Source organism: Grus americana, chromosome 5, assembly GCF_028858705.1.
Source record: "Grus americana isolate bGruAme1 chromosome 5, bGruAme1.mat, whole genome shotgun sequence".
Taxonomy (NCBI): Eukaryota; Metazoa; Chordata; class Aves; order Gruiformes; family Gruidae; genus Grus; species Grus americana.
The window spans coordinates 5,782,548-5,796,561 of record NC_072856.1 but is presented as its reverse complement, the minus strand read 5'-3'; the positions used below and the strand labels follow the sequence as shown (position 1 = coordinate 5,796,561).

At 41.7% G+C, this 14,014-nt stretch overlaps 1 protein-coding gene across 7 annotated transcripts in view; it reads right to left on the bottom strand.

The window, feature by feature from the left end:
• Positions 1-12,418, bottom strand: part of GAS2 (growth arrest specific 2) — a 95,515-nt gene extending 83,097 nt beyond the window's left edge. For 2 of the 7 annotated variants that reach the window (XM_054828330.1, XM_054828338.1), the window contains exons 1-2: positions 12,119-12,235; positions 2,079-2,240 (exon numbers count right to left, since the gene is read on the bottom strand). In XM_054828330.1, coding sequence (XP_054684305.1) covers positions 2,079-2,220 — 142 coding nt within the window. In that variant the 5' untranslated portion in view covers positions 2,221-2,240; positions 12,119-12,235. Of the gene's footprint in view, positions 1-2,078; positions 2,241-2,494; positions 2,531-6,717; positions 6,842-11,597; positions 11,699-12,118; positions 12,236-12,331 lie in introns of those variants that run through there. The other 5 variants (XM_054828333.1, XM_054828335.1, XM_054828334.1 and 2 more) reach the window with 5 other exon arrangements.
• Positions 12,419-14,014: the final 1,596 nt, after the last annotated feature.

The window sequence follows — 14,014 nt, the reverse complement described above, 5'->3', positions numbered from 1 at the left end:
TGAGAGAGTACAAACAGGTATTTACAACAAGGTAACGGCATGTTATAAATTCATACCTATTTTGTCTTACAGCAACACGCTCACATGTCCCTCTTCTCATTAAAGGTAACCTAAATTATACAGTAATTAAACCAAATTTGAATTCTGAGTTAATATATGAATATTAATTACTTTAATTCAGTTACACTTAGTTTATTTTGAATGTGAATTTTAACTTCATTGAATTATTAATTTGAATAACAATGTCTACACAGCAATTCAAAGCAGTTCTTCAGGACAAACTGCGAAAAGAAGAGCTTGGTGTGAGAAGGTGTGAGGGAATACATTAAGCAAATGAATTGTGTATGCTGTTTAATTAAAAGAAGGTTGTGCCCATTTAGTTGTGCGGTGCAGAATTTGGTGTCCATATGAAAAAACAGATTTTTAATTATACTTGGCATTTCAGAACCTCCTGCTGGTTGCTACTCTCTTGCTAAAAAAAGTGACCTCATTCCTAAACTTGTCGCTGTGAGAACTCTGTTATGAACTGCAAACAGGCTTCTATTTGTTTTACAGCAGCTCACTAAAACTTCATTGTTTAAAATACTTAAACAATACATTAAATCCTTAATGGAACATGCTGCTTCTGATTCAAAAAACAGTCTTTCGGATTGCTGTGCTGTGGTAATTGGAATAAAAAGTCAGGATTTCTGGATTTTGTTCTGGCATTACCTAGACAATTTTATATTCAAAACTCATTAATTTAAATGGAAGTACCACACAAAGATGTAATCTAAAATGAGTGCCGCTTTTGCAGTTGTGCATTCACAACTATTCCAACTGTAAAATGGGTATCGCCTACCTGAAATATATTGTGTTCTTGCATTCTACTGACACTATACTTATCAACTACACCTCTCATAACTAGTGATACTTCCCCTCCTCTAAGAAAAGAAGAAATACAGCAGCATAGAATGTGTAGATGAAAGGCACTAGATATATTGTATCATTGTATGATATCGCTATTCAGCTACAGCATTTACCAAGACAGGACACTGCCTATGCCTCACCAGAACAGACTTCCAGAAAAAAAAAAAACAAAACAGAACTCCCAAAATCACACACACCACATTTAAAAATGCTCATCCACATTTTCTCCAAAAATAACATCAACAAAAGTTTCATGTAATCATTACCTCCACTGAAATATTTTCTCCTCTTTGTTTAATGAGAGGAACTACTGGCATGTTTCCCTTAGGATGAGGTATTGTGTAAGTCATGTACTCCTTTGGTAGAATCCTTCTGACTTTCAGAGATCACACAAAAGCCATTTTCCCCTGAATGCTCTCAACAAACAACATACTATTTCCAGGCTCATAGTTTCTAAATTCTGCCTTCTTGAATGAGTCGTATATGCCAAAGAACTATCTCCTTCCTTCCTGTCAGGGACGTATGCTCATTCGCTCCTCTTCGTGTCTACCTGTTTTTTCTTGGCTTTTGGTTTGCATCCTCTTTCATCAACAACACGTTTTGGCTTCACACACCAAGATGTGCAGGTGCAACCAGTAAATCCCCAGGTCCCAGCTGCAGCCACTGGGTCAGATCCCTCTATGCACAAACTTCCACAAGTCTTTGCATGCATTGCCTTGGGTGGCAATTATCAATCACGAGACTGCTTGATGAAAAAACAACTCTTTAATGACTCCTTCAGTTCAAGACAGTCAGTACCCCCATACTCTTTAGCAGACCTACCAATAAAAATGGAAGAGGTACTTGATGGCAGTAATTCGCATTATTCAGCTTAATGGTATTAATATAAACAACACATGCAAAAGAACATGTAAAAGGAAATTTGAGGAAAAATAAGCATGAAAATAATAATAAAGTTCTGTTGTGCCACTCACAGAAACAATGTGGAGGCAAGCTACTTATTAGCTTTTCCGACCTTGCTAACAGTTGTGCTATGTGGAGGTAGCTACCTAATCGTAACTACCTTCATCTTTAAAACCCAAAGAAGTCTGAAGAACTGAATTCCCAGCTAACAGTGCACAGAATTCTCTTACTGCCTGGTATCCGCATTCTACCTTATTGCATCTTACCCAGTAGGTTTGTGAGCCACAGGGCCAAATCCTCTTTCATCGGCAACAAGTTGGCCTCGTGTCTACTTGCAAGCCACTGACTGTATTGATGCATATCAGAGAGGCCAGGCCCACGTGCCTTCGGGCTCAGAGCAGTGCACATTGCTTATCCACTCGTTGTACCTGTTTTAGTATACATATATAAAAAAAAAAAAAAAAAGGTACTTCATTACACCAAATCAAGTTTTACAAGTTCTCTTTTTAGAATTGTAGTAGATAACAGCAGTAACTATGATTCTAAGAAATCGGATGTCAGACAAACAGATGTGAACCTAACACATGAATACAACATCGATGACTGAAGTTTTGCGTTGTTAATGGATCACATTGCAAGTGATTAAACGGTACAGATAAATATCAACTTCATTTGTACTCACCAAGCTACGCATGTTGCCAACACAAACCCAAATATTCTGCAAGGAACGATTAAAATCAAATCAAAATAAACATTTTACACAAAGCTAACAACTCACTATGGTGCCTGATCCAATATCCATTCAAAATAAATGGAAAGCTTCAGAGATTTTTGGATCAGGCCCAAGAAAAACATGGGAACAACTGGGTTACACTACTAGAGCAAACTTACTAGCAATTAACAAATGCAATTACCAAATGGAATCGGTCAATTCTACAGCTTCAGAATAATTAAAGCAAAAGAACCCACACCAAATATATTTATTGAATAGCATTATTTCTTCAGAAAGCAGCACAAGAGCTGGTGCTGGTCACCCACAACTCCCACTTCCACCTTTTATACAAATAATCCTCTGCTTCGGTGACAACTTACTGAAACTGTAGTTTCAGGTAAGACAATACGTCATGTGTTATATATTAGTTAAACGTTCTGACTCTTGCAGCAGTCGGAGAGGTTAGACCCACAGGACCTATACCTCTGCTCCTGAAGGACTAATTCCCCCATTTGTGGCAGAAGCGTGCTAAGGGAAGGAGGTTATTTTTCTCTCTTTCTCTTCAGAAAGTCAGACCTGGACCCTAAGGCTTGTAGCAACGAGCTGAGATACTTTCTTGCCCGGTAGGCTGTAGCCTGCTGAAAGCCCAGCCACCCCAACTAGCAGGCACAACATCTTACGTAGGTGGCACTAGACAGGCGCTAAGTGGGGGCAGGAGGAACGTAAGATATAGTTCTTTCCTGTTGTCAACCAGGTGATCCACGCCAACTGCGGTTACAGGTGTCAGTTAGGTTCAGCTTATGATACACCGCAAACACTCTTTCTTTCTGTCCTTCGCATACCTTTCAAGTGAGGTGAGAGGTAATAGTGACTTTAAAAACAACCAGCAAAAAGAGCAATTTTTTACACTATTCCATTGTGACCTGGACTAACAAGAATACTAAAACCAATTCCTTTCCCAAAAAATGGAAAATGTTTACTGAATGTAAAGAGCAATTGTCTTTCCATAAAATTGTGCTGTAACTGACATATCCAAATATATGAAATGCTATTTGGAATATTTTAATACTTACATTAAAATACTCCAACATTTTTAACCATACCCTGGGTAATTAAACTCCTTGTTGACAAAAACATGAGCTTAAGGTCTTGTTGAGAGTACCTCGCCCCAAATCCCAAAGTTCAACTTGGCCTTGAGATAGGCTCAAGCTTTCACTACAAATATAGTTCTTACTGAACTTAGAGAATTTTTTCAGTTGGGGAGGGAGGAAAACAGACATAAAAAAGGGCTTTATTCCCTTGTATAAATACACATTTCTGAATTATCAGTAGATTCTACATTTTATAACAAAAAAACCCCTTATGTATCAAGGATCCTTTGGAAGAAGAGGAGTTTAAGATAGACTAACTTGTGCCATTAGAGCTTGGATTTATGGTTTCCTGGTTGATGAAATCCAAGTCATACCTGTTCATTTGGGACAGGGTGCGAGGGGGTGGAGAGAAGAATTAGGCTGTTAGCTCCACAAAAATCAGTGTGGAACGTCACTCAAAATGGTATCCTCTAGTCCGAAGGAATCTAACAGCTAGAGAGTTACCATGACAGTGTATTTAAAGTCGCTCTAAGTCACTCAGAACCACGCAATTTGGTGCTTCAAACCACTGTTTCATTTTGGACAGATGGAAACAGAGGCAAGATGAATAATTGACACCACCTTGTCTTCAAAGATTATATGGGAAAAATCAAGTATAAATACCTGTCTTATACTTTCTTTCCAGAAAAAAAAGACCTGATTTTTTTTTTTTTTTTTTTTACTTATTTCTGGAATCTATAAGCTATATTGAAATGGTGAGAACCAGAACTGAAATTGGTTTATTCTCTTGAATCACCCCTAAAATTATATCAGTAAAAAGTAATAAAAATTTCTCTATCTTGAATGTTCACTTCATATACAATACACAAATAAAGCAAAGTAATTTTTTTTTTTTTTTGCATAATTTCTTAACACCTATGTATCTAAATATTTAGGAAACAAAAATCCCTCAACTTGTTTCCATTGACATAGATTGGAAAAATATACCTGAAAAAAGCAGCATCGTTGTACTAAAGGAACCAGTTAGACACTGCACCGCTTCACAGTTCATACATACTTTGAGGAGGGGGTTTAACTACATGACCCCTGGAGGCTCCTTCCAACCTAAATTATTCTGTAATTTTATATTTCAAGGATGCATACAGCAATATTTACCCTGGGACTCTAAGCAGGGTCTGCCCTGCCAGGAGCGTAACACACAGTGCACACACTGAGCTGGGCTGTGTTAATGGGAAAACTACATAGACAACATCCTTTCCTTTCCCATCAGGAAAGGTGTACCTAAATTATCACTTCCAAGACCACATATATGAAGTGCCCTTCGAAACGCGAAGAAAATTAATAACCAACAACATTAGAATATGCCTGACAGGCAGCCCAATACAGGCTGCTGCCACTGGTGGGGCTGAAGTAATTCTAAGGTCTGAAAGCTGCATTTCTTTAAGACTAGAGGGAAGGGGGGGGGGGGGAAGGAAGGTTTCTGGAGCAGCCACGTGGAAGCATTTTGGGTTTCCCCATCAGTCTGTGGAACAAGGACTGGAGTCTTTTTATGCTTCAAGCTGATCTCTGTGGAGATGCAGAGCAGAGAATTCAGGTATTTGAGATGTTACTTCAGTTTGGCTCTAAAGTACAGGGCTGTCTTTATAAATCTATTTCATACTGACCTACCTCTTGCTTCATAAAACTCAGCAACCAGGCCGTGTAAAGGTCTCAAGGAACTTTTGAGACTCACTGAAGGGAGAGAAGTGGGAGAACAAAGAGCTCCGATTTCAAAGGATGCATGGGCGCTTCAGTTTGGTAGTAACGGTGGTGGTAAGAAGAGAGAAGATCCAGAGACAAGAAGGGTATTCTGAGTTTAAGGTAGTTTTAATAGGACACAGGTTCTCAGAACAGGAAACTAGGAAAGTTGAAGAAAGGCAGATAGGTGACAAAACCTCTAGAAGCTGAAAATGACACAGGCACCTCTATTCTGGGACTAGGTCTGCTTCAAATAGTAGCCCTGAATTAACAATAACGTATGAGTTAATCTGTGAAGCAGGCATGCAAAGTGAGGACTGAGGAATGAGAAAGTTTTTTCTGATGAAGAGTCTCCACTGAGAACCCTGAAGAATCACAGAGGAATCACATACAATCCAACCTTACCTCTGTGTAAGTTTTCTTTAATTTCATTTCTGAAACAAATTGATTTTCCCCTTTCCCCCTACTTCTCTGAAAACCTGCCCTACACTTCAGGAAAATACTTTCTTGTTAGAATCAAAGCAACAGAATTCCTACCTTAGGTTTTTTTAAAATAATAATAATAATAATATCAGCCTTCAAGGAGCAGAGTACAACTTATTACCTGTAGCTCCCATCATAAATTCTTATTGTGGGTCAGTAATCAAACTGCAAGCATCAAAAGCTATCAAACTCTTAATTATTCTTTATGCAAACACTGACCACTACTGAACTTCTCAGTTCAGCCTAAGCCTCCGTGATAGTTTGGTGCTGAAGTACCTAAGCTTCATTACTTCATCAGTTGTAATAGCCCACACATTAACTATTAAAACTTCTTCACATGCTAGCTGGGATCTGTGAAGCAGCTAAACTAAGTTAGTTAGGCAAAGGCCACCGCAGTTGGGTCCTGAGCTCCTTCAAGATCCCTTTGAAGATTCCACCTGTAGTCAAGGCCAGGCTCTTGATTTTTTGCTCAGATACCATTAAGTCACCTCCTTAAAATGTCTTAACATATTTGTTATCTGGTGAGCTGGAGAAAAGTTTATCGTCAATTTAGCAATGAGCAATCTGGTCAGAGAAAAGGACTAACTTGCCACAGAGGTAGACAGTAGCACTGAAGGATACAGCCCCGCAGCTGAGGGAGCCTCTTTGGCTCCACCAACCATTTCATCCTTTCCTTTTGGCAGGCATGAGGTACGAACAAAGTAACCAGAAAATACTGGTTTTCCTAATCTCGCTACTTTCTAACAGCAACATCAAATCATCATACATGCAGCTCTTTAAACCTAGCCAACACAAACATGTCAAATATTTTATAGCATGTTACACTTCTCTATAAACTGTTGAAGCTGACATGAGATACATACAAGCATTTTCAAAACTTACCTCTCAATGCTTTGTTCCGCAAAAAGCAACTTCTTCCTCCTGCTATTCTGAATGCAAGGAAAGGTCTTTAACTACTTTTCGTTCTGTTTTGTTACAGGTCATATTTATGCAGCACAGCCTTTTTTTCCACCTCTCGCAATAAGAGGACCTCATCTCAAATTCTCAGACTTAATTGTCTAGCTGAAGAATTCGGTGTGGGATAGTTTACAGTACGCCCAGTGACATGTAACAGATTCAACACACTGAAAGGTTGTATTTCTCTCTCCTTGCTTCTACCAAACAGTGAAGTTTTTATTTTGCTTTACAGTAGTACATTTAGTTTTCCGTGTATTGTAGCTCACTGCTTTTATTTTGCCAGCAGCGTAACTTACACTATCTGCTGATTGCTGTCAGTGATCATCAGGTGAAAGCAATGAGAATCACACAAGTAATCTTCTGTAATTCCACTGGCTTTTGTTGGGGTTAGCTGGTAGAACAAAAGGATTCAAGAACGATATACTCTGTACTCAAAACACACAGGAGGGAAAAATTGTTCAAGCCAGAAAGTAAAACTAGCTGCTCAATTAGACACTCACAGTTGCAGATCCCTGGGTTCAATTCCATTTCCTATTCCAACCACCTTCCTTACCTGTAAAATTGCAGTAACAGTACTCTTCAACCAAAATCAAGTATAATGATGAAAAAAATATTTTATATAGGAAAAATGTATATATAAAAGCATGCATGTATGCATAGGTATACATACACAGAAAATACATGTGCTCCACCTGTGAATTTATCATATAAACCAGTAAGTTTTTACTCCAAATTCCCCATCCAGTTCCAGCATATATACATAATGGCTTATTCCGAGTAGCTGCCGGCTGTTCAGAGCTCTCTGTATTACACACGAGTTTCATTGTTGCTTCAGCCTTATTCCTAATTGCAACATGCACGTTAGTTCTCAAACAAAAGGAGGCTTGAACCGCTCCTTTTAACTCGCTCCTAAACGCAATCCTTCCAGGTCAGGGATGAAGAAGTTTCCCTGAGTCACTTGATCTTCCTGACTTGGTTTAAGAATTAGCATAGAAATTAAGTATCCAGCAAAACAAGCATTTTTCATTGTATTTGTATTCGGTTAGAAAAGAATAAAAAGTTGTTGAAAGTGTCTATGGAGGTAGGAGGGGAAAAAAACCCAACCCAAACCAAACCAAAAACCCACAAAACCAAAGATAAAGGAAATACAGAGCTGTGGTGAGAGATCAGTCAAATCACCTCTGATGCAAAGGTCCTACATGATGTCCCCTTTGCACCGTACCAGTTTGACTGTGACACTGGGCAGCAGACATCTGTTTTGGCCCACCCAGGTACTATCGTCTGGCAAGCAAGCTAATGGGCTCTGCTCACTTGGCAGTCAAACCAGAGTCATCCCGGACTGAAGATTTGCACGTATGCCAATTCAGTGGCCTAGTTGCTCTACAAAGCTGGAACAACTGGAACAGAAGATGGCATAACTCTGCCTTGGAACCTGGGTTCGAAAGACTCTATTTCCTAAGATCTTCATGGAATTAAGTCTGCAGGCTTTAAGCTTGTGAAATGAGGTCTCTTGTAATGTTATTGAGGAAGCACATTAGCTATCAGTTGTAGAAGAAACAAAACAACATGCACGCAACTGTGCAATAGCTTTACTGTCAGTAGTAGAGAGAGCAGACAGCAACTTAGACGAGAGCAGCAAGGAAGGAACTGGAACTTGAGCACTAGACTGCACATTGGCTTTGACAGAGGGGTATCGGCTATAACTGCAGACAATCTCCTGCTGTCTTAGAGAGAAGGTAATGCTATTGGAAAGCAGCCATCCTGGAAAGAGAGGAGACAGAGGATCAAAAGCCAGAACAGAGCTCATGAGTATCTGGCAAGGGTCTCTGCTGGATCTCCCTGCTAGTTCTAATCACCTCAAGCAGATGGAAAAGAACAGAACTTTTGAAACTTTACTGGAGTTTAAGTGGGCTGCGTGAAGCAATCACTTACTGTAACTGCAAGCTGGGCGCAAAAGAGGCTTAAATAAGAGATTCAATATTCATAAATGGATTCAGTTGCCGCAACAAAATGCACATTTGTGCGAGCAGAATTGAGGCTGCCCACAATTTGGGACCCATACCTGCAATCGCAACTTTCACTTAAGCAAGTGCCAGTTTTACAAACATAACATGTCCAAGCAGAAATACATCACATTTTAAAACTGATTTCGGTTTTCCTTCTTCAGCAGATTTTTCAAATTTGGAGAGTGTATGATGAGCCCACAAACTAAAGGCTGCTCTTGTTTTTCCACCCCCTCACTCATACATACATACATATGCGTATACACACATGCAGAAAGGGGAAAAAAAAGATATATGAATGTCTTCCTTTGAGAGCCACAGAGGTAACTAACAACTTCTGTAATTGATATTTTTACTGTCAGGAAACTGTTCCCTACGGTGAGATCTGCTAGACAGTGGAATAATTTCCCCAAGTGAAACCATGAAAGCTCCCCTACTTGAAATCTTTAAAATGGACTAAAAGAAGCAGTAGGGGGGGGGGGGGGGGGGGAAGAAAAAAAAGAGACACCTGTCACTCACTGATAGATGTTACTCAGTCAATATTTACCACGTGCAATTTCCAGTTTACTACAGAACAGTAATCACTCTCACTTTGCCCTCTTATGTACGTAAAACCAAACACAATCACTTTTAAAGTGATTCTGCTACTACACCACATAGCTCCTCTTCAAGAGCCATTGCAGAGCTTTCCCTTCTGCAAGAAGCAACAGGTCATTCTTGTCTGCATCATCCTCAACACGTATATCTGTAGTCTTAGTTTTCTCACCACCATAAACAAGCAGATAAAACATAAGTTCACAAATGCAGCAAGCATATTTTTGTAAGGAAATTCGATTTTTCTAGTTATTTTATTATCCTTATAAACTATACCACAACCAATTTAGCCCAAGGTTTCTGGAGCTTTCCCAGATTAACTTGGAGCATACTGTACATGTTAGGAGCAGGGGGAGGGGCACTGGAGGGGAACCACCATCTGAAACTCATTAATCAATTAGAATTTTTAAGGGCTTACATCAAAATGTGATCTACACTGATAAAGTAAACTTTAATCACAAGAAGCCTTTGTCCTCCACGTTATGAATATACTTGTTACAAACGTGTGCATTTCTGTGAGCGGAGGATAGAGAACCTGGCACAACAGCCTACCGATGCTTTAGACCTGTAAGGCCCTTGGTCTGAGGCCAGACCAAAACGAAGTTAACTGCACTTAAAAATCTGAGCTAATCATTGGAAGCCTAGACATTTTCAGGACTAAGCCTAGTAGAAACAATTTTCTTGCCTTGATAATGTCTCCTCTATCAAAAGGAAAGCAAAAAGTCCTTCTCACGTAGACCAAAACAAAACTTTGGGAATGTTCAATATCTACTTGCTCATAAAATTTTAACTTCTGGAAACTAAACCTGATTCCTAACACAGTCCAAAAACTTTCAAGTTGACTTCTCTTTGCCTGGCTCTTACTGCATGTTTTTCTGCTTGTCTAAGCAAAATAGCCATTAAAAATTAGTACAAAAGAAGTTTCAACCTCCACCAACTAGAAAAGGAAATACATATTTCAACTGACATATCCTATCTTACAAGGAGTACAAGTGTGTTTCTTGCTGCGAGCACACTATGCAGACAGTATTACAAGCTGACTCTCAATCATCAGCTTTGCTTTTAATTATGAAGTTCCATTTCCAAATTCTGTCCTGAAATTAATGTGAAGTTTAACTGAGAGGTCTAAAGTGGAGTCGAAGAGGTACTTTGGATAGGAAGCATGCCAATTTAAATAAGACTCTGGGTAAAATAAAGTGACCAAATGAGTTAGTAGCCTAAAGTCAGTAAGAGCTAGAAACTTGAGGATAGTAGTGACTCTTCCTCACCTCACCGCCTCCATCTAGGCTTGGTTATGGTTCCAACTAGGGTACCACAGTATAATGCTGATCAGATAGCCTATGGTACCACATGATATGAATTTAGAAATGTCAGCTAATTTCCCAACGAAAATCACAATCCACATCACAAAACCATTACACTTGCCACAGCATCTACTCCGCAGTGAAGAAACCATTCATAATTTAATGTAAATGGAAACTGAAAAATATTTTTTGCGTTCATTTTTTATTTCAAAGTAACATCAGAAGTGTGCTGGAACTGCACAGAGGAGCCTGCAGTGTATCCTTCCTGGTGCCCCCAGAGCCCTTCTCCCCCAGGAGCACGCAAAGCCAGCGGGCTCAGCTGACGCACACCACTGCAGCAGGATGCTGACAGCAATCCTAGATAAGGAAGACGGCAATCTTCATTTCTTACACGTAAAGCACTAGTGAAGAAACAGAGCCCTCAAAGTCAAACTCAGCCCTCCTGAGATTTCAATCTAGACTAGAGTCTGAAGAGGCAAGCAAGAACTTGGAAAGACGGCTTTTGGCATGAGAGGGGTCTCCCCTTTGGGGCAGCGGAGGGGGCAGGCCCGGAGCGCTCCAGCGCAGCCACCCGCACCGCAGCAGAGCTTGGCCGCCTCCCACCCAGCACTTGCCGCAGCCTCCGATACAGGCGCTCGCATTTCCCACGAACGCTGCAAACGCACAAAACCCGTCCTCCTCTCCCTTTCCTTGCACCACCAGGTCCCCGGAGCTACGCGGAGCGGCCCGAAAGATCAGCCAGAGGCTGGGGCAGGGGGTGGTGGGAAAGCACAACGAGTAGGAGCTACTCAAAAGTCGGGCTGGAAACACGCAAGCCGCCTCGCAAGGGGAATACCCCCCGCCCCCCCCGCCGCGTTTTGCCCACACCGCTCCGAGCGCCCAGCAGCCGCCCCCCCGCTCTCACCCGCCGCAGAACCCGGCTCCTGCGCTGCGCCGGGATGCGTTTGTCCTCCTCGGGGCCCCTCCGCAGTAGAACTGAGCTAATGGCTTTGCCATGAGTGCTGGAAGCGCTGCTCCCAGGTCTGCCCCTCGGGGGCAGGACCAAGAAAACCCGCTGCGGCCCCCGGCCCTCCGCGGGATGCCCAGGGCGGCCCGCCAGCGACCCCCGGGCTGGCCGCGGCGAGCTACGAGCGAACCGCTCGTGGATTTCCACCTCACACCCACGCACGCTCTCATTCCGCCTCCGCGATGCTTTCAAACCCCAGGCAGCCAGAGCGCGGGAGAAAAGAAACACGACACAAAACCCCACAACCAGAAAGCAGCCCCCCGCTGCCCAGCGCGCAGGCAGCCGCCCCCGCCCCGCAGCGCGGTACCCGCCGAGCCCTGCCGCTTCCCCCGGCGGGCCCCCCACGGCCGCCCCGAGACACGGGGGGAAGGAAACAAAAGCACCTACGCCGCGGCGACGAACTGCCGGGCGAAGCTCACCTTCCCGCTTCGCTCCCCGGCCCCTTTCTCTTTAAACTCGAAGGCAGCCGGCGAGACACACGAAACGCCCTCAATTTAAAGGAGCCCGGGCTGCGGGCTCCGCCGTGGGACCGGCAGCGAGTCCCGCTGGGGCAGGCAGGGCTCCCCCCGCCGCCGGGACAGGCAGGCAGGGCAGGCAGGCAGGGCAGGCAGGGCTCCCGGGGCCGCACTCACCGGCCGCCCGCCGCGCCCCCCGCCTCCGGCAGCCGCCGCCGTCCCCCCGAGCTGAGCTGAGCAGACCGGCAGCAGCCGCGCTGCCGCTCTTCATACTTCTGTCCGCTCCACTCGGTGCTCTCTTTGGGAAACCCTGCTTTTTTTTTTTTTTTTCCATCTCCTTTTTTTTTTTTTTCCTCTCAGAAGCCTATTTCCTATATTTCAGCAGTCCACACAGACTGAACGGAAGTTTAATACTTACTTTTTTTCAGAGGGACGGCAAACGCAGTTCACACTGATTTACCCTTGAAATGCTGAGATATTGTGTTACAGCCCTTGGCAGCAAGTTGGTGCTTGGGTCCGTTTCTCTTTTATTATTATTACTCCCTTTCCAAGACTCTTGATTATGAAGAAATAAAATAAAATAAATAAATATAGGAAAATTTCACATCCAAGATAAAACTCTCTTTTTCTTTAATGTGACTAGTTGTCTCTGGGAGCTTTTAACACTTAATAGCACCTCTTTTAATTGTCACATTTTGATTTATTTTTTTTCTTCTGGCTAAAGGAACTTAATGTCAGCTTTATATCTTAGGGAACTCTGCTTTATCGCCTATTTCTCAAAAACGATTTCATGCCACCTTGCAGTCTATTTTGAACAAAAAAGTATGCTGTTCATAAATTAATCATTCTTATATTACACTTTTCGAAAAACGATGGGTAGAGGTTTTGCTTGTTCTTGTATGTCTGTGCTTCGTTTGCCAAGCTAACTGTTAGCACACCTTTATTTCAGTCATTTCATTCTCACCTTATTTCATTTTTCGTGACATTTCAACATTTTGTTAAATGTCAGAGCTAACCTTCTCCAACTGTTGTTTATTCACTTATTCCCTGCACAGAGAAGCCCCTTTCGTGAATTCAATAGCGGGAAACAGATGTTCAGACTTCTGCTTCTCTTAATGCATGGATGTAGATTGTCTTGTTGAGTTTCCTAATGGTATCACGTTATCACTTTCCATAAGAGTGCTCCAGTCAAACAGCACACTTATCTTTTCTTTCACAGTGTATATCCTCTTAATTAAATTGTTCTAGCCAAAGCACATTATGTATAATTATACTGAAAGAATTGTTTTAACCTGATTGCTGAAAAGCACATCAAGCTGACCCTTATTTTTTATTTACATTCATTTCTTTGTACTCTGATCTGCTGGGAAAACTTGATTTGCGCAATTAATGTTGGGCTATTTCTCAATAATTGCACTGTAAGCAAATTCCTGGTCTCTGCATAGCAGATTTTAATTTCTAGCCAATCAGAATACACACGTATTTTGTTATTTATTGTGTTCCTATACTCACATTATACTGTTCTGATGGACTATTAACAGCTGTGATGAGTGCTACCTAAATGATGAGAGCATTTCATGAGCATACTGATGTATTTAAGTGTGATGAGTTCTAGCCATGTACTATGTGAGTAACAGTACAGAATTAAATGAAGTCCTAGTTTTGTTCTGGTTAGCAAAAGTTGCATGCCCCTGGACATGACTGTTTTCTTTGACTCATCCAATTTCTTGGTCAAAAAAAAAAAAAAAAAAGAGAGAAAAAAAGCCCTCAGATATCCTCATAATACACTGGGGTGGAGCAGATGGTAAGCTGATGAGTAGATTCCTGTATGCACTTAATTATCTTATACAGGTTTTATCT